General features: G+C 38.5%; 1 protein-coding gene across 1 annotated transcript in view; it reads right to left on the bottom strand.

Annotated features, from left to right (window-relative positions):
• TOP1 (DNA topoisomerase I) overlaps positions 1–17,990 on the bottom strand; it is an 85,444-nt gene that overhangs the window by 31,927 nt on the left and 35,527 nt on the right. Inside the window, exons 4-8 of the mRNA XM_023626565.2 lie at positions 11,650–11,773; positions 10,234–10,289; positions 7,338–7,433; positions 6,253–6,328; positions 2,620–2,726 (exon numbers count right to left, since the gene is read on the bottom strand). Coding sequence (XP_023482333.1) covers positions 2,620–2,726; positions 6,253–6,328; positions 7,338–7,433; positions 10,234–10,289; positions 11,650–11,773 — 459 coding nt within the window. The remainder of the gene's footprint in view (positions 1–2,619; positions 2,727–6,252; positions 6,329–7,337; positions 7,434–10,233; positions 10,290–11,649; positions 11,774–17,990) is intronic.

The raw sequence follows: 17,990 nt of genomic DNA, 5'->3' as shown, positions 1-17,990 counted from the left end.
TAATAGGCAGCCTATAGTGACAGAAGAAAAGGGCAAGACATCAGTTAAGAGGCTAATCATTCTTGTTCTCTACTTCTGAAAACTTAGTGTACCATCAACCATTGTGTTTAAGAATGCAAAACACTGAATAGTCAGACTTGAGAAAAGCATGCATTGGAGGCTGTAGCAAAGACTGCTTACCCCCAAGCCAACCATCTTGGACTAAATACTAACCAGGCCCTCCTAAACCAAAACAAGAATAAAAACCAAAGGTCACAGCCTCTCAGAATTAACGTGCGGCAATAGTGACAAGGATTTCAACCACAGAAGCAAAATTAGGCTATTAGACCCTTCAAGGGTACCTAACTCCACACACAAGGCTAGACCAGGACAAGAGTACCTCTGCTTCAAAGCCCAGCAAGAGCCAAGGCTCCAAAGGAAGGGGGAAGATAGCAGAGAGCTACTGATGACAAGGAAATGAACTTGTTCATTCAACCGAACACTTAAAGAGCACCCACCACAGAACCCTGAGAAACACAACAGACTGATGAATTACCAACTCATCATTCTCTTGACTCTCAATAATAACCCCTGACCTATACAATCACTTCATTTTATCTTAAAAAATCACTTTACTAAAGGTCATAAAAAACTTTTCAATAGTCTGTCACTGAAAACCTTTGATTAGCTTCAAAGAAAAAATGAAATAAAAATGAGAAAAATAAAAACACATATTCTTTTGTTTTCTGACTCTGACCTCTGGAAAGGCCCAGGATTCCTCTGCTCTATGGTTTTCCTTTTAACCCCACATATGTTCACACCAACAACGCTGATCACACAGCTTCGCTGAGCATTTCTGCCACTGCAGCTCTGCTCCTCCCAGCCACCTCCCTGGTCACTGATCTTTCCCCTTTCCTCAGAGGTGTTGGGGACATTACCGTTCTCAATTATAAAAGCCATAGAGTAGATACATACAAATTGGTCTGGAAGTCTACACACCAAACCATGAATAGTGGCTACCTCAAAGCTGGAAAGAAAAATGGGAATGAGAGAAAGAGGTAAAGCGGACTGTCATTTTTTCCTAACTTGTATACCTCTGGATCATTTGAATTTTTTAAACATAAATACAAATCATGTATTACTGGTGTAATAAATAACACGTTTATTTCCAAATTCTAAACACCAAAAACTTATTAAATAGAAAAAATAAAAATTTCCCACCGAAACACTTCTCAAAGTTAACTATTGCTAAACTGTCCTTCATAAAGACTGTCTCAATCTTTCCTCCCATAGTGAGGGTGAATGCCTGTTTTCTCATATTCACAACCCTATATATTTTGATACTTATTAGTCTTTCCCAACCTGAGAGACATTAAACAAAAAGACATAACAGTTAAAAATAAAAAGATCTGGGGGCCCGCCCCATGGCCCAGTGGTTAAGTTCACACGCTCTGCTTCAGCAGCCCAGGGTTTCACCGGTTCGAATCCTGGGTGGGGACATGGCACAGCTCATTAAGCCATGCTGAGGCGGCATCCTACATACCACAACTAGAAGGACCCACAACTGAAAATACACAACTACGTATCGGGGGCTTTGGGAGAAAAAGGAAAGAAAAAAAAAATCTTTAAAAAAAAATAGGAAGATCTGGGTAATTAGGTGTTCATTTATTATTTTTCTTTGCATCTTTGATTACTTGTGAAGTTGACCATATTTCAAGATGTTTACTAATCATTTATTTTTTTCTAATGAATTGCCTGTTCCTCACTTTCTATCAGACTGTTCCTTTAATTTTTTTTTTTTTTTAAAGATTGGCACCTGAGCTAACAACTGTTGCCAATCTTTTTTTTTTTCTTTTTTCTCCCCAAATCCCCCCAGTACATAGTTGTATATTTTAGTTGTGGGTCCTTCTAGTTGTGGCATGTGGGACACCACCTCAACATGGCCTAATGAGCAGCGCCATGTCCGTGCCCAGGATCTGAACCCTGGGCTGCTGAAGCCGAACACGTGAACTTAACCACTCAGCCATAGGGCTGGCCCCCCTATTTTTTTAAAAGACCTTTTTTAATATTAGGAAGCTTAGCCCTTTATATTGCAAATATTTTCCCTTAAGAATTCTTTTAAATGGCATGAGTTTGTTTGCCATATAGAGCATTTTAATTTTGATGTATCAAATTTATAAATCTTTTCCTTATGGCTCTGGTTGTAAGTCTTGCTTCAAAGGGTCTTCAGTATTCTACAATTATAAAAATACTCGCTCAGGTTTTCCTGTGGAGGTTGTTTTTTAAAATAAATAGGCAGTTTTCCCAACATGACTTATTAATCCATCTTTTCCCTAACGTTTTAAATGCAATTTTCTTTATATGCCTAACTCCCACATATACACAGGTCTACTTCTATAGTTCATTCTGATCAATAGGGTGGGACCTAGTTTTGAGACCTATAGGCTGAGAGTTAGTTAATGCTTTTCACTAGGACCCACAAAACTTATTTCAGAATGTTATTTTAGAGAGATTCTTATAAGTACTTCCTTCCTTCCCCAAATATCAGGCTATTAATTTTAATAACTCAATAGTCTTGCTTAATTAGGTTGTGAAATAAGAGTTGACATTTTAACTTTTAACCCAGTGCTGAGATGTTACCATTTCCACTTCTGCTCCTCTTCTTTCTTCGGCTTCTTTTTCTTGCTATCTGGCTCAGGAACTTTTTTATCTTTATCTTTATTCTTGGGTTTTTTCAATTTACCATCCTACAAAGAAACATGATGAGAAAGGACTTAAATAAGGACCAACCACATTTCTAGAAGTAGTTTTGGGGGGGCATTAGGAAGAAAAACTGGAATCACGGAATGTTAGAACTGGGGAGGTTCTCAGGTCCAATCCTCTCAATTTAACAGATGAATAAAAATTTACTGGTTCTCTTCTCTACAGCAGTATTTCCCAAAACTCCCTGACAAATGACATTATCTGAGAATGTAGTTAAAAACACTCATTCTTCAGGGGAAGAGGTTGGGAAACTGTATTTTTTTTAGCCTAAAGGGAGTTTGGGAAAGCACTATTATAGAGACTAATCCCAGTGTATTATCCTCACTTACTTTTAAATCTACTCATCTTTAAATCTCTTTTAACACCATCAAATAATGCATATAGGGGGCTTTGTATTAGATATTTAATACACAATTTGAAAGGAAATTTCTGATTGAGTCTAACGGTATACCTTCTATCACTGATGTTTGCAAAGTCACAAAGCAGTAAGCAAGTATTTGGGAGGGCCTAAAATGACTACCGATTCCTAAGGTGGTATTTCTTTATGGCTCTTCTTTGAACTGTGACCCTAGACTAGCTGTCACAGTGGCACAGAAAAAGAACATCAAACATAAACAAGTGCAATTCACCAAAATAGGAGATAAACCTCAAAACACACAGACAGACAAAAATGTACTATTCAACAGATGGGGGTCCCACTCAATAGAAGCCAACCTCTTTTGAAGAGTATTTTCCTTTGTCCTAACTATTCAAGAAGATTTAAGTCTTTATTCAGTAAGCTTTATATAGCTATGAAACGTGGTTTTGAGTCATCTTAATCAATTACAAAATAGAAGAATTTGAAAAAACTTCATAGTTTGGTTTGACCTCTTCCAGTTACAACCAAGGAAACTCTGAAACAGAGGTTTTGTCACTTGCTCAAGGTCATACAGCTACTATTGACCATGACGTGAGCCCACGTTTACCAGAAAAATAACAGAATGTGACTCATGGGAATGACTGGACTAAATAAACATTCCAGGACTACATGATAGAATGGCAATCAAGATAAACTCAGGGTCTTTAAGTAAATGACCTTTGGGGTAGAAGGAAGGGGAAAGACTACAACACCACATGTATTTTAAAATAGGAATGGAGAATATAAACGTGTAAGTATGTTTGGGAGGAGAAAGTACTAGAGGATCATATTAACTCAGACAGTGTTTACTCTTTAGGCTGAAACTCACCACAGGAAAGGGAAATGTTTTTCAGTTAAGACATTCTCTGAACAGCTTCTGAACAGGCATGCAGATGGTCCTATCAGGAAACTACTGGCTACACTGTATGTTTTCAAGCCTCAAAATGGGATAAGCAGTCACTGAGAGACTCCAGAACAATTCCCAGAAATTAAAAAAACCACAACCAGCAAGTAAGGTTTAATGACCAATCCTGCCATCTGGGGTCCTTGCCATAATAAGACCGTATTAATTCAGTCTTTCAGCTTGCATTTTTTTTCACCCCTGGGAGGGAGAGGGTTGCTAAAGAGAAAAATAAAAAAGTGAAATCAATTGTTCTTTCTTCCCAATGGTTTAAGTTATTATTATTACTAACCTCTTCCAAACTCAGAGTTTTTACAAAAATGCAGCCTAAGCATAAAAGTGATACAGAAAGCATGAAGAGCAGAAATCTTACATTTCTGACCAGTCTATAAATAATCTACATGAAAGTGGAGTGACTATCATAATCATTACTCAACATTTCACTCTCAAATCCTTGAATGAGCTCTCATAAACTTGAACTTCTGCCAAGAACAGACTAGTTGTCAGAAAACCTACAGTTCTCTAAATCCAGGACCTGAACATTTCTCTCTGACTCACCTACTCATTAATATTCTTAGTATGAATTCATTAAAGACCCCTCTTGTGCAGTTAAGGATAAGCAAAGTCCTACAGGAGGCAGGATAACATGATAGCCAGTGTGCTGTTCTGGAATCAGACTGCATGGAATCAAATCCCAGCTTTACTACTTAGTAGCTGTGTGACCTAAGGCAAATCATTCAATCTCTCTATACCTAAGTTTCTCTATCTATAAAATGGGATAATAGTAGCAATATTTATCTATAAGGGTTGTTGTAAGGATTAAATAAAACATTGTAAGGATTAAATAAAATGATATAAAAGCATGAAGAATAGTGCCTGGCATACAGTAAGCACCTATTACATTTAATTTTCTAAATTTATTAAATTTAATTTTAATTACTAGTATTATTCTTACTACTGCTATGACAGATTATGCTTTTTTTTTGAAGATTGGCCCTGGGCTAACATCTATTGCCAATCTTCCTCTTTTTTTTTTTTTGCTTCCCCTCTCCCCCAAAGCCCCAGCACATAGTTGTATATCCTAATTGAAAGTCATTCTAGCTCTTCTCTATGGGATGCTGTCAAAGCATGGCTTAACGAGCAGTACGCAGGTCCACACCCAGGATCCAAACCAGGGAACCCTGGGCCACCAAAGCGGAGCACGCAAACTTTAACCACTCGGCCACGGGGCTGGCCCCAATTACTCTCCTAAGATTCACTGCCCCTTACTATCACTATCTTTACTGCTCATACTTCAAGTTATCAACTTTATACTTGTGAATCCATTTTGCTCAAAACAGTGGCTAACTTCAAACATAGCCTAAGAGCTAAGAACTCACTCAACCCCTTCTCCTCTTCAGAGAGTACAAGATTAAGATCTCTGAGAATTTCTGACATCATCTTGAATTATTTCCTAACAATTCTTTAGTATAAGAAATAAAAAGTATCCAAAGAAGGAACCATATTATTGTATTTTAAAATCTACCACAAGCATCAAATAGAACCCTTAGAAAAGCACTTAAATTGAACTGAGATTTTTAAAAAGGTTATAAGTCAGGAGAAAAAAGGGAGGAAGAACATGTGTGTTCCAGACAGAGGGAACAGCATGTACTACATAAAGCTCTGAAGCACAAAAGAATCTGGTGTGGAAAAGAAGCAAAGAAGGTCAGTTTGGCTGGACAAGGTAAATCAGAGAAGAGGAACAAAATACAGGGGCCAGATTGGGTGGAGTTGTGGTAAAGAGCTTGCATTTCATCCCATGTCCGAGGGGTACCCATTAAAGGACTTTAAATAGGGATAGTTACCCAAAGTGAGTGACAAGCAAGCTTTGTTAGGTATGAGAGCACTAAAAAACATTCTTAGAGAAAACTCTTCTGAGTTGTAAGCCAAAATATGATTTCTTGTTAACACTTCCTCTGTATCTATGAAGACAGCATAGTTTCTCCAAGAACGTCAGTTGGCAGCATAGTTATGGATAGACACCCAGGAAGGCTAAGAGAGATCTTAAAACCAATGGTGCCATAGCCACTGTTACACATGTAAGAGTTCTTCTCAGTGTTTCCTCTACAATGGACCAATAAATTCCTAAAACCCAACTGCCTTCATAAGTTGTTTTATGGAAAACTCTCTATTTCAAACTCAAGCCCCAGAGGGCCTAAATCTCTTTACTAACCTCTTCTTCTTCTAGTTTTCGTTTCTTCTCTTTCTTGATATCTTCTGTTTTAATTTTCTTAGGTTTATAATCAGCACTAGAAAGGGGAACATAAATATGCAGTTAACACAACTGTGACTCAGTAGTTCTCACCAATAGGACTAGGACCTCCAAACTCCTCTTGGAAGTCTCCACAGCAGGCATGGCTGCTATTATTCTTGGCTGGGCATTCTACAGTCAAGAATAGGAATGGAGAAAGTAAAGAAGGCCAGACCAAAGACCAATAGTTATAGCCCTATCTAGGACAAAACAAACAACTTTATACTACACACAGGCCTGGAAGGGAAGTGGAGTAGAGAGATACATACAGAAATAGACACCACTAGAAGACAGAAATCTGGGAACCAAATGTACAGTGCAACAATGGCTACCACAAAGTAATAAACGGCTGGAAAGAGGAGGAAAGAAGTTCTGCATGAATACAAATGAGTTCACTAAGTATTTCCCTGCTCCCTTTCTACCCACTTTCTACCATAAAATAAACCGTTTGTAGATTCCTGGAGCATAATAAGCTATACAAGACTGAAATTAATGAACAGAATTTAACCTCACTGATTGAATCTGAGAAAGAGGTACATATAAGCCCCAAAAAACTGTCCTAAGTATGAGGAATTTTATTACTTCTATACACTGAAACTTCACTTAGAATGTATTGACAGGCACAGATCCTAGGAGAAATTGCTTTAACAGTGAAAACTTATCTGTGGTAGGTGATAATAAACTTAAAGTAACTTAAATAACTTAAATATTCTTCACGAATTCTGTATTACTTGAAATTTCTACAATAAATATGCATTACCTTTCTAATAAGAAAAATGTAAATATATATTTTCCATTTAACCCTGAGGTATACTACTTACTTGCTTAGCAAACCCTGCTTTTCATAATTTAAAGAGAAATCAGCTGCCCAGTCCATTAATCCCAAATCCCAAATGGGTAAAAGTCAATTAATGCAGTTTTCTATGTATTGTAGAGATATACATCACATTGACTCCTTAAAAAACTCCTTTTTGTTTTCAGAAATCAAAGTAATAAGAAATACTCACTCGTCTTCATCTCGAGGTCTCTTTAATGCTTTTATTTCCTCTTTAGGAGGGGCAAAATAGCCATCATCTTCAGGTTCATCTTTAATTCGTGGTGGACTAAAGAGAAAAAATTGCTAGTTAATGAGCGTTGGAACATCTACATTATACTAGGCAATCCAAAGTAGGGATAAATGATCTCACTGAGAAGCAGCTAATAAAAAAGTAACAACATACATTTGTACCTGTTATAAAGGTTTCCCATGAGCACTTTTTCTTACTTAATTCTCACTACAATCCTGTGAAGTAGACAGTATTGTTCTCATTTTACAGATGAACAGGCAACATCAAGGCTCGGGATCAGGACTCCTTACTCTCAGTCAGTATTCTTTCCCACTCTATCTTAGCTGCCTTTGCCAGCATGACCCAAACCACAACAGAAACAAACCTAAACTGTTTCCTCACCTTATACAGGGGATCTATTATGTATCTGACCCCACGAATGATCTGAACTGATTATTCTAGTGCTCCAAAAGCTAAAATATAGCTTTTACAAGGAAGAGAATAAAAATTTATTCCCCAAACTTGGTACCTTAAAGTTCTAAGGGAAAATAACATTAGTTACATGGGAAAATAACCAAGCTAACATTAAAACAAAAGAAGTGTACTTGCTAAATGAGAGGCCTAGAACAAAATAAAGTCATTTTAAGCCAAATGTATTCATTGTTCAATTTCCTCCTTTGGTTTACACAGAAGAGTGCTTTGCCCTAGTTTTTGTTAAGATTTTGCATGAATATAAAAAGATGATTCTGGGGGCCAGCCCCATGGCCAAGTGGTTAAATTTGCACACTCCGCTTTGGCGGCCCAGGGTTTCGCAGGTTCGGATCCTGGGCACGGACATGGCACCGCTCATTAGGCCATGCTGAGGCAGCGTCCCATGTGCCACAACTAGAAGGACCCACAAGTAAAATATACAACTATGTACTGGGGGGATTTGGGGAGAAAAAGCAAGGAAAAAAAAGATTGGCAACAGTTGTTAGCTCAGGTGCCAATCTTTAAAAACATGATTCTGTTAGACAACTATCTTGAATAAAAAAGAGGAACAAACAAGTTAAAAAACGTAAGACCAGCAATCACCATAGCCTTGAGATGTTCCCTGGCCTGGCATGTCTTGTCAGAACCTCATTACTCAGAGTCAGAAGCACCTACAGAGTTAACTAACTCAGCAGAGGGAATGGCCTCCTGACACAAAGCCACCCATCTCTAAGGGGTTGAAGGGATAAGCATCCAGATTCGGTTGCCAAAGAAAGCCAGGATATTCATGGGGTTTCAATGCCACCACCCTCTACCCTCCAAGCATACTGGATTCCCTTGCTTGCAACAGAATTGGAATGTTTAAAGAGATCAGCTTTCGTTCCTTATTTTTGCACACTGCCCAAATGCCAACCTCTATACCTGTAGTTGGTTCCCCCCTACCATGGAAATCACTGACATAGCCCCAACGGTCCAAAATTTCCAAAAGCTTTGCACCAGAAGGAAAGAAACACTGTCATCTACCCAACTAGTTAAGTAAACACTAGATCCTGGTATTGTCGTGGGTGAAGTTAAAAAAACATGGGAAGGGTTATTAGGCCTGGAGGAAGAATTTCTAAAACAATTTACCAGAAAACTGTGTTTCATCCAGTAAAGCATCTCGATTCTCTACAAAGACACACATGCAAACTAGCAAGCAGACCAGCAAAGTGCATACAGAGACCACTGCCTCAAAGGGTCTGCTCCTCATCTTCTAACCCAGAAAGTCTGAAACTGAATCCAGAACTACACACCAAGTCCAGCCAGTCTATTCAAATCTTATTAGTTTAATAAAAGTCCCAGGTGGTCTCTTGACAGAAAGTCACTCTGTGCTCAGTCACTTTATCTAAGAAATCAGAATGCCTAGGGCAGCCTACAGCTCTAATGCTTCTCGAATTGTATTATTCTGCATTCCTAGAATAGTTACAAAACACGCCTGAAGAGGGCATCTGCTTCTCTGGTTTACAAGACCCAGAGTACACGGAACAATTTTCAAAAATGTTCTCAAACAAAACTGAAAGTTCAAAGTGTCAAGGAAGCAAAATTCTCAAAACACTTTGTCCTAGTCAATAATGCAAACACTTCCAACAACTTCTAGTAAATCCAGTCTGTCATTCAGTGGAGTGAGTGAGAAAATATGATCATAAACTTCTAGTTTTTTTAAACTACAGGGAACCTTCAGGCTTACTTTAGGGAGTTGAGGCTGATGAGGAAAACAATCAAAATGGCAAAAATAGTAAAAGAAAAGTGACCTCTAGATGGTGTGCATTTTCCTCTCCTATTAGAAAAGAGATCATGTATTTCCACTCAAATCTAGATCTATTCCTAAAACGTAGATCAAGTAAGCTTCTATATATGAGCCTCTGAATATTACTGAGGAAGAATTCAAAGTAGGGGTTTTTCAGGAACCTTCATAATTACCACTAACTGAGTATGGAGTTTCTTTTTGAGGTGATGAAAATATTCTGAAATTAGATAGTGGGTAGTGGAGAGGTTGTATAATCTTGTGAATATACTAAAGCCCAATAAACTGTATACTTTAAAAGGGTGAATTTTATGGTATGTAAATTATATCTCAAATTTAAAAAATCTCTTCCTGTCAACCATCTCCACTCAAAGCAGCCTTCTAGAAAATGTGCTTGTCGGTCTCACTAAACGGCTTATTTTAGGGAGTCTAGAAACACTCAAGTCGGCTTAGCCCAAGTTGTCTCACTGCCGACTTCCCTGGAAACCTGCAGGTGGCCAGGTCAGTGTGTTTTAGGTATGTGCAAACAACACTAGAACACAGGCAGCTGGACTGATGGGCACCCACAGAGAAAGAGAAGCCAAGGAAGCAGAGGAGTCTTACCTAGAGAAGCCATTTTCCTTTTCTTTCTTTATTTTGGCATCCCCAGAGGCTCTAACCTGAAAGGTAAAATAACAGGAACTGATTAGTACCTTGAAAGGACTAAATTTAAAGAAGCCTCTCTCTTATTTGAAAATATTTGGCCTCAACTCTTGGGGCATCTTGATCCCAGAGTGACTCTTCTATTAGCAAAACTGAACAGGTAAACTAAAGGTCTTGACATCTTTCTAACACTCCTTTTTCACAATTCTTCAGAGTGAACTGCCCAATTTACTGAGAAATGTTTCCCTTCAAAATGGTGGCTTTTTACCTTCAAATAATGGCAGGTCCCCCTCCCTCAATAAATATACTCTACTTCTCAAGGATTTGCCCTTGGCAGTGCAGAGAGACAATAAAAAGCAAAACAAAAAAGCATAGTCTATTTCCTGCCTTCTCTGATTTAGCCAAAGTATATTCAACATTCCCCCTCCTTCAAATTCCCAGACACTCTAGGTCTTTCAAAAGTCTTCACACATACACACACACAAATATACAGAGAGTATCTCTGGAAGAATAAAAAAATAGTCAGTATATGGGGCCAGCTCAGTGACGTAGTGGTTAAGTTTGCATGCTCCACTTCAGCAGCCCAGGGCTCATGGGTTTGGATCCTGGGCACAGATCTACACACTGCTCATTAAGGCATGCTGTGGCGGCATCATGCATGCAAAAAATAGAGAAAGACTAGCACAGATGTTAGCTAAGGGATAATCTTCCTCAAGCAAAAAAAAAAAAAGAAAGAATAGTGGCTGCTTCCAGAAGGGAAAGATGGAGGACAAGGAGTCAGGGTGAAAGGAAGATGTATTTTTCACTGTATTTCCCTATTTCATATTGTCTCAATTAACCAGGTACCAATATTACTTTTTCAGAAAGTAAAATAAAAACAATTTTGTTAAAGTCTATGCACAGTACTACTCATTTGCAGCCAGATAAGCCTAGCCACTTTTAGAATACTTGTACTGGTTATGCTAGAACCAAAAGACAAAGGGCACCAGCATCACTAAATTTTCACTCAGGACGCAGCTTTATTCAACAGAGGACCAGTGTGTCCTTAGGTCATCTCCTAAAAAGAGAATTAATTTCCCCCATGAAAGACAAGTGACATTTCCAGAAACCCTACAATCTCAATTTATGCATTTGCCAAATAAAGTAAGATAATGACATGGACAGATTTGGTACTGTGAAATACAGTGGCAAAGGGCTTTGGTTTTCATAGTTTAAGACTAAAGGTGGTGGCTCCAAAGTCTCCTAACAGAGACTTTTTCACTCAAAGACCAAGGGATCTTACTATGCAATGAAGGTACTTTCATTACCTGCTTTTAAAGGTAAACAAATGAAAAGTATACCCCACAACTTTTCCTTCCCCACTGGAAAATTCGGTACCTTTTCTTCCTTTCGTTTTTCCTTGTCTCTGTCTTTGTGTTTATCTTTATGCTTTTCTGAACTTCCATCTTTGTGTTTGGTTTTCTCCTTCTCTTTGTGTTTTTTTTCAGAATCTTTATGTTCACTGTGAAAAATAAGACACACAAAGAGTTAGCCCAGAGTAGGGACCACAAAGGTTTACTTGACAAGAGCAACTCACAAGATACCCTAAGATAACACCAACCATGGAAACTTAGAATGCTCTAAATAAACAGTCCTGACAAAAGGTTCAAGTAGAGGCTCTAGGCTACATCAGACTTTATCTTGTTTGACGTTTTTATTTTTTCGAAGGAGCAAAGGAACCAAATACAGAAACAACAGTCATTCTAAACATACCAGGACATTTTTTTCAAGTGACTAAGAATATATAGCAAGCTCACAACATTCTACCAGCAAAAACTACAATGAAAGCTCCAACTTGAGCATTCACATGTGATGTGAGGGAGTAAATCAAACAATTCACCAAAAATGCATTTGGTAGCTCTGTGCCAGACTGGAGACATATCGCACATGTAGCCAAGCCAGGGCTTTGTGCAGTGAACAACCCAACACAATGGACGTTTCCTGCTCGCTTTAACTAGGAGAAGCTAGTCACTTCTAGAGGGAGCTTCTAAGTCTTGCTTGGTCCTTTCTCACAATAAGAAAAGATCCATCAAAAAAGAAAGGGCATGTCCTGTGCTAAACGTTTAAAAGCCATGGCTTTAAAGTGGTTTGTGGACATACTGGTAGCACTGTAAAAAGGCACTGTTCCTCTGGAAAACAAAATATGACAATACAAAGCAAGAGCCATTAAAATGTTCATACCCTGGAAATTTCTCTTTGGGAAATAACATTACATAAAGATATTCATTTTGATGCTTCCCATAACAAAAAGCAAATAAGAACAAACAAAAAGCCATCAAGAAAGTAGATACCTTAATGAGTAACAAAAAGAGGAAACTGTAATATATCAAATTACGTAGCTTTTATGCTATAATTTATGAGTCCTACAAACATACATGGAAAATGTTTATAACATAAATGGAAAAAAGGACTACAGAAAATGAGTGCAACTATATAAAAATATGCATGTGGACAAAGATTAAAGAAGCAATAAGCAAAAATTACAAGCTGGAGTTTAAGGTGGCAGGACACCGGATGACTGTTTTCTTGAACACACTGGGGAGGCTGTTCAGGAACCTCGCTCACTGCACCAACCAATATATTCCACAAGTTAACAAAAGGCAGTTTGAATTCAAGTGCTTTGAACTGAGGGTCAACGCCAGACACAGAACAGCTGACACGGACAGTCAGACCTACAGGCAGCATCAGCTCTTGCCTTTCCCACCATAGACTGTATTTCCCGTTTGTCACATTTAGCACCTTCAGCCCAGAAAAAATAGCCTAAAGAGCTCATTGCTGGTAAAAATCTACATCCATCCCATGAAGTTTGTTCTAAACAGTTTTAGCCAGCATACTTGGCTACATCAAAGCCCAAAAAGGGAGAAACAAGTCATGGCAACCAGTTAGGACAGAGCCACAGAACTTTGATCAGGAGAGATGTCACACACATCTCTGTGCACAAAAAGAACCCCAACTTGAGATAAGAGTTTGGGTAATAAATAAGTAGAAACGCTATGAAATCTAGCCAGGAGGGCGGGGCGACTAGTAGAAACAAGACTACAGGTTTAGGGAAGATCCAGGAACTATCACAGATGGGAAAAAAACAATGCCCACTTTTCCTTGTTTACACTCTCTTCCATGTTGCTCTCATTAGGTTGTTATTTAGACGTGCCACACATTGAAGTAACAAGTTTCTACATGAGCAAACTTTTCTTTTCTTTTCTTCTGAATACAGATGTTCACAGCAACTTTATTGATGACAGCCAAAAACAAACCAGATGTCTTTCCATAGGCCAACGGCTAAACAAACTATCGTACTTCCATACCATGGAATACTATTATACTATTCAGCAATAAAAAGGAACAAACTATTAAAATAGGCAATGACTTGGATGAATCTCCAGGGAATTATGCCATGTGAAAAAAGTCAATCCCCACAAAATTATATATTGTATGATTCCATTATATTACATTTTGTTTTTACTTTTTACAACTTTTTAAAAATTTTATTTTATTGAGGTCATAAGAGTTTATAACATTGTGAAATTTCAGTTGTACATTCTTCTTTGTGAGTCACCATGTGAATGTGCCCCTTTACCCCTTATACCCAGCCCCTGACCCCTTTCTCCTCTGGTAACCACTAATCTGTTCTCTTTTTCAGTGTCACAAACTTCTTTTTAACTCATGAGGGCTGAGCCTAGTTTCAGTGTGCTTAGAGGCACATGGGGACCAAGTTTTCCCACCATGCTTTTTACTCTCAGCATCATTATCATGTCACTCTCTACTCAATGTGTTCTCATAATCTGTTTTTATTTACGAGAATGAAATTATGAAATGCAATGTTTTATCAGAAAATTTATCCTTTACTATGTACAGAAATGGCTCCCAACTGCATTAACACTCTTACTTCCAGTTCTCAGTAATTTCTCCAGCTTTAGAATGACTGGGAAAATATCAAAGTTGCCAAGATTGCAACTGATTCCTCAGGAATTTACACATATGAAATCATAGGCACATGATTTTGATATTATCAGCAAAATGTTTGCGCTTACTATTCCATTATACAAGCACTGCAGTTTTTGGTTTTGTTTTGATGTGTTTTAACATTAACTTAAGAGGAATTAATGGTCATCTACACAAGTTTTTGCCTAAAAGCAAAAAGTCTGGATCAATTACAACCATAATATTGATGGATGAACATACTTTTCCCTCCCAAAGTAAGGGAAAAAAAGCTACTTGCTAAGCAAGCATTGTACTTGCTGTTTCCACATACATTATTTCACTCAGACCTCACCACACTCCTGTGAGGTAGGTTTTATTATCCCCTTAAACTGATTTAGAAACAGAGGAGCTAGTGGTTCAAGGTCTTATTCAAAGTTACTGTGTGAGACGTGAAGCTGGGATTTAAACTCAGTATTTCCATTGCCAAGTTCAGAGCACCTACCACTAAATCAGTATCATTATATTTCCATGAAATTGATACCTAACACTTAAGGTAAACTGGTGTTAGAGACAAACGCATGGCCAGTCTGAGATTTGATACATAAGCTCAAAACTTTATTTTACCATCAAAGTAGATACTTTCTAGAATAGAGATCTTGGATATTTGAAATGATCAAACCTTTAGGATAGCTGCTTCTCATTGTGTCTTGCCATGAAACTATGGCTGATTCAGGAATCTAATTAGGAACACGTTATCTTCCTTTATGTTCTACCTTCCCCTCTTGTTCTCTTTTTCAATAAAAGCAATTCTTAGAATATTAGACTGTTTCACTAGAAAACTGGCTTTCTGGCCTTTTGGCAATCACAGCATGGGCACATAGCCCTCCAGTTTTCAGCTTTGCTGTTCATTATCACACACACCAAACAGAGACCAGGCCAAAAAAAAAAAAAAATCAACAAATGACAAGGCAATGCGACAGTACCCAGGCTACCCCAGGAAAGTGAAAAAAGTCAATGATACTTCCTGTGCCTGCTAATCAGAGAAAAATCTGTTCAGGAAACTCAAAGTTCCTTCTAGAGTAGTAACTCCTTTGTAGGTCATAATCACAAAGACCAGAATGACATGAAACTATCAACTTGACTTTCCAAAAGAAACTCACCCTCCTCTATTCCCAACAGTTCAGATGTAAGAGAGCAGGTTTGGATTTTTATACTAAGTGAGCTCAGATGATTCGGGGTTAAGGACATCTTATGGTACAAGGCAGTCCATTGGGGACTGTTAGAAATCAGGGTTTGTGGAGCCCTTTTAGGCCTCTGAACATAATGCTAATATCTTATCCTTGTCAGGTGCTGTTCCTGTCCCTACCGCCAGAAATAGAGAGCAGAGTACCAAGAGTCTTACCCCATCATCCATAACCCTCACACAGGGCAGGAGTACTGACAGAGAGCAAGGCCCAGTGTCAGTCTTTCCTAGGAATCTACCTGAAATAAGCAGCAAATGCACTTGGGGGACAAAGTCCTATGATAAAGAAGCATGTCTAAGGCTGTGCCATGGAAGTTAGAAGCAGGATTTGGCCAGTAGTAGAAAACAGAGCCAATCTGGGATCAGTTAGGCTGACTCATCGTCATTCAAGATTTCCTAACATGTACCTCTTTTTCCAAAAGGCTTAGAACTAGTTTGACCTTCATGGTGGCTTAAATAGTAGCACCTTTTCCACTGATCATGAGATGATGGAAATTCTGACCAGTGCATAAGAGGAGTTCATATGTTGACTGTCATTTTTCAGAGACGTTACCCTTGTCTTTATATTGATCCTGCTATTTTCACATACACAATAGATATAATATGTCAAATTTACAAAATAGGCTTTAAATACAACTGAAGGCTACAATACTGGCCAGTTCAGAGGCTGGAGAACACATCATTGAGATACTGAAGAAATTTCAGTGGGGCTAAATAAGAAAAATAAACTGGAAGAAAGGCTTAATACTGACCACTATAGTAAGGAACCCAAAGATCTGAAGAACAAATATATTTTAAGAATCAGTTTAGTCTGGGATACACTGAAGGCCAAAATACAGACAGCAGCTAGCATTCCTAGAATCTCTGTAATGGTCACACTTTTGGATGAAATATGAATTTCATCATCAGGAACACTGAGAGAGAAAACACCAATTATTGGCTATGCACAGAAGCTGACTTCTTGGCTCAGGGCTCATGTTTGTCTGAGGATAAGATCCACCACAACAGCAGAGCTTGGACAAGCAAAATTCAGTGCCAAAGAGAACAAATGGAAAGATTCAAAGCCACTACTCCAGAGTGTTCATGCCTGTCTTATGCTTCAATTAGCTAAATTTCACTAAGGAAAAAAGCAATCTACACTATTTTTAAAGTGATGATGGTGAAACCGTTAGTCTGTGACTCTTGCTAGAGCCAAGCAGACAGCAGAGAAGGTTGACGAGGGTTCCTCCAAGGCACTTAGAAAATGGGTAGGAGAAAGGGTGGAAGTAGGCGGATGGCAGTTGGAAGCTAGGAGAGAAAAGTATTTTCCTTCTGCCTCAAGAAGGCATTTGCTGCCTCTGTAGAAAAAAAAAAAATCTGTGTCTGACATTCTGGGAAGCTAGGATGTTGGGCAAAGGAAACAATTTAAATCTGTTAAAGAAAACAAAAACAACGGTCTGTCTTCTATCACCAATAAAAACATTTAACAGATACTTGAACAGCACTAAGTGCCAGACACTCTTCTAAGCAATTTAGCCCCCATTACAAAACTCTGAGATGAATACTAACATCTCCATTGTACAGATGTGGAAATGGAGACACAGAAAGGTTAAGTAACTCACCCACAAAAACACATCTAATGAGAAATAACTAGGATTTAAACTCAAGTGGTCTGGCTCTGGATTCGCGTACTTGACCACTCTTGTTACATTACTTCCAAAGAAAGCAAAAAGGAAACACTGGTAGGGGTAAAAAGGAGGCTCTTTATCTTCTGACAATAGGACTTAGATACTAACGGCTAAGGGAACAAACTCATCCCAGCTACTTGCCCACTCCTTAAGGCAGCAGACCTCTGCAGGGTGCACCCAATTGAATCATAGCAGATTCCTATGGGAGACCCTAGAGAGGTTCAAAGCTGTGTGGAAGGAGGAAATCCATGGCCCCTTCAAGGAAAGCAGACAATTAAAGTTTAAAATATATTTGTTAAATAAAAAATTCTAGGTAAACTCAAAAGTTGCCTCTGGGAGGACTGGCCCAGTGGCACAGTGCTTAAGTTCACTGGCTCCACTTCAGTGGTCAGGGGTTTGCAGGTTCGGATCCTGGGCGCAGACCTAGCACCGTTCACCAAGCCAAGTTGTGGCAGCATCCCACAAAAAATGGAGGAAGACTGGAAAGACTGGCACAGGTGTTAGTGCAGTGACAATCTTCCTCAAGCAAAAAGAGGAGCATTGGCAGCAGATGTTAGCTCAGGGCCAATCTTCCTCACAAAAAAAAAGTTGTCTCTGGGAAAAGAACGCAGCAGCCAGTTTCTAAAAGGCTCTAAGAAATGAACATTTCTTAACGCTCACCACCATTAAGGGTTACTAAACAAAATCACAAGAATTATCAAACTCTGAGTTGAATGGAATCTTAGAAATTATTTAATCCTTTGTTTGCAGGCCAGAGAGGATAAAGGGATGCACCCAAAGATACCAAAGCCAATACATATTCTGAACTCCCATTTCTCTCCTAAGTTCCTTATCTCTATTAATAAGGT

This window comes from Equus caballus, chromosome 22, assembly GCF_041296265.1.
Source record: "Equus caballus isolate H_3958 breed thoroughbred chromosome 22, TB-T2T, whole genome shotgun sequence".
NCBI classification, from domain to species: Eukaryota; Metazoa; Chordata; class Mammalia; order Perissodactyla; family Equidae; genus Equus; species Equus caballus.
The sequence above is the reverse complement of the archived record's forward strand: the minus strand, read 5'-3'. Positions and strand labels throughout refer to the sequence as shown.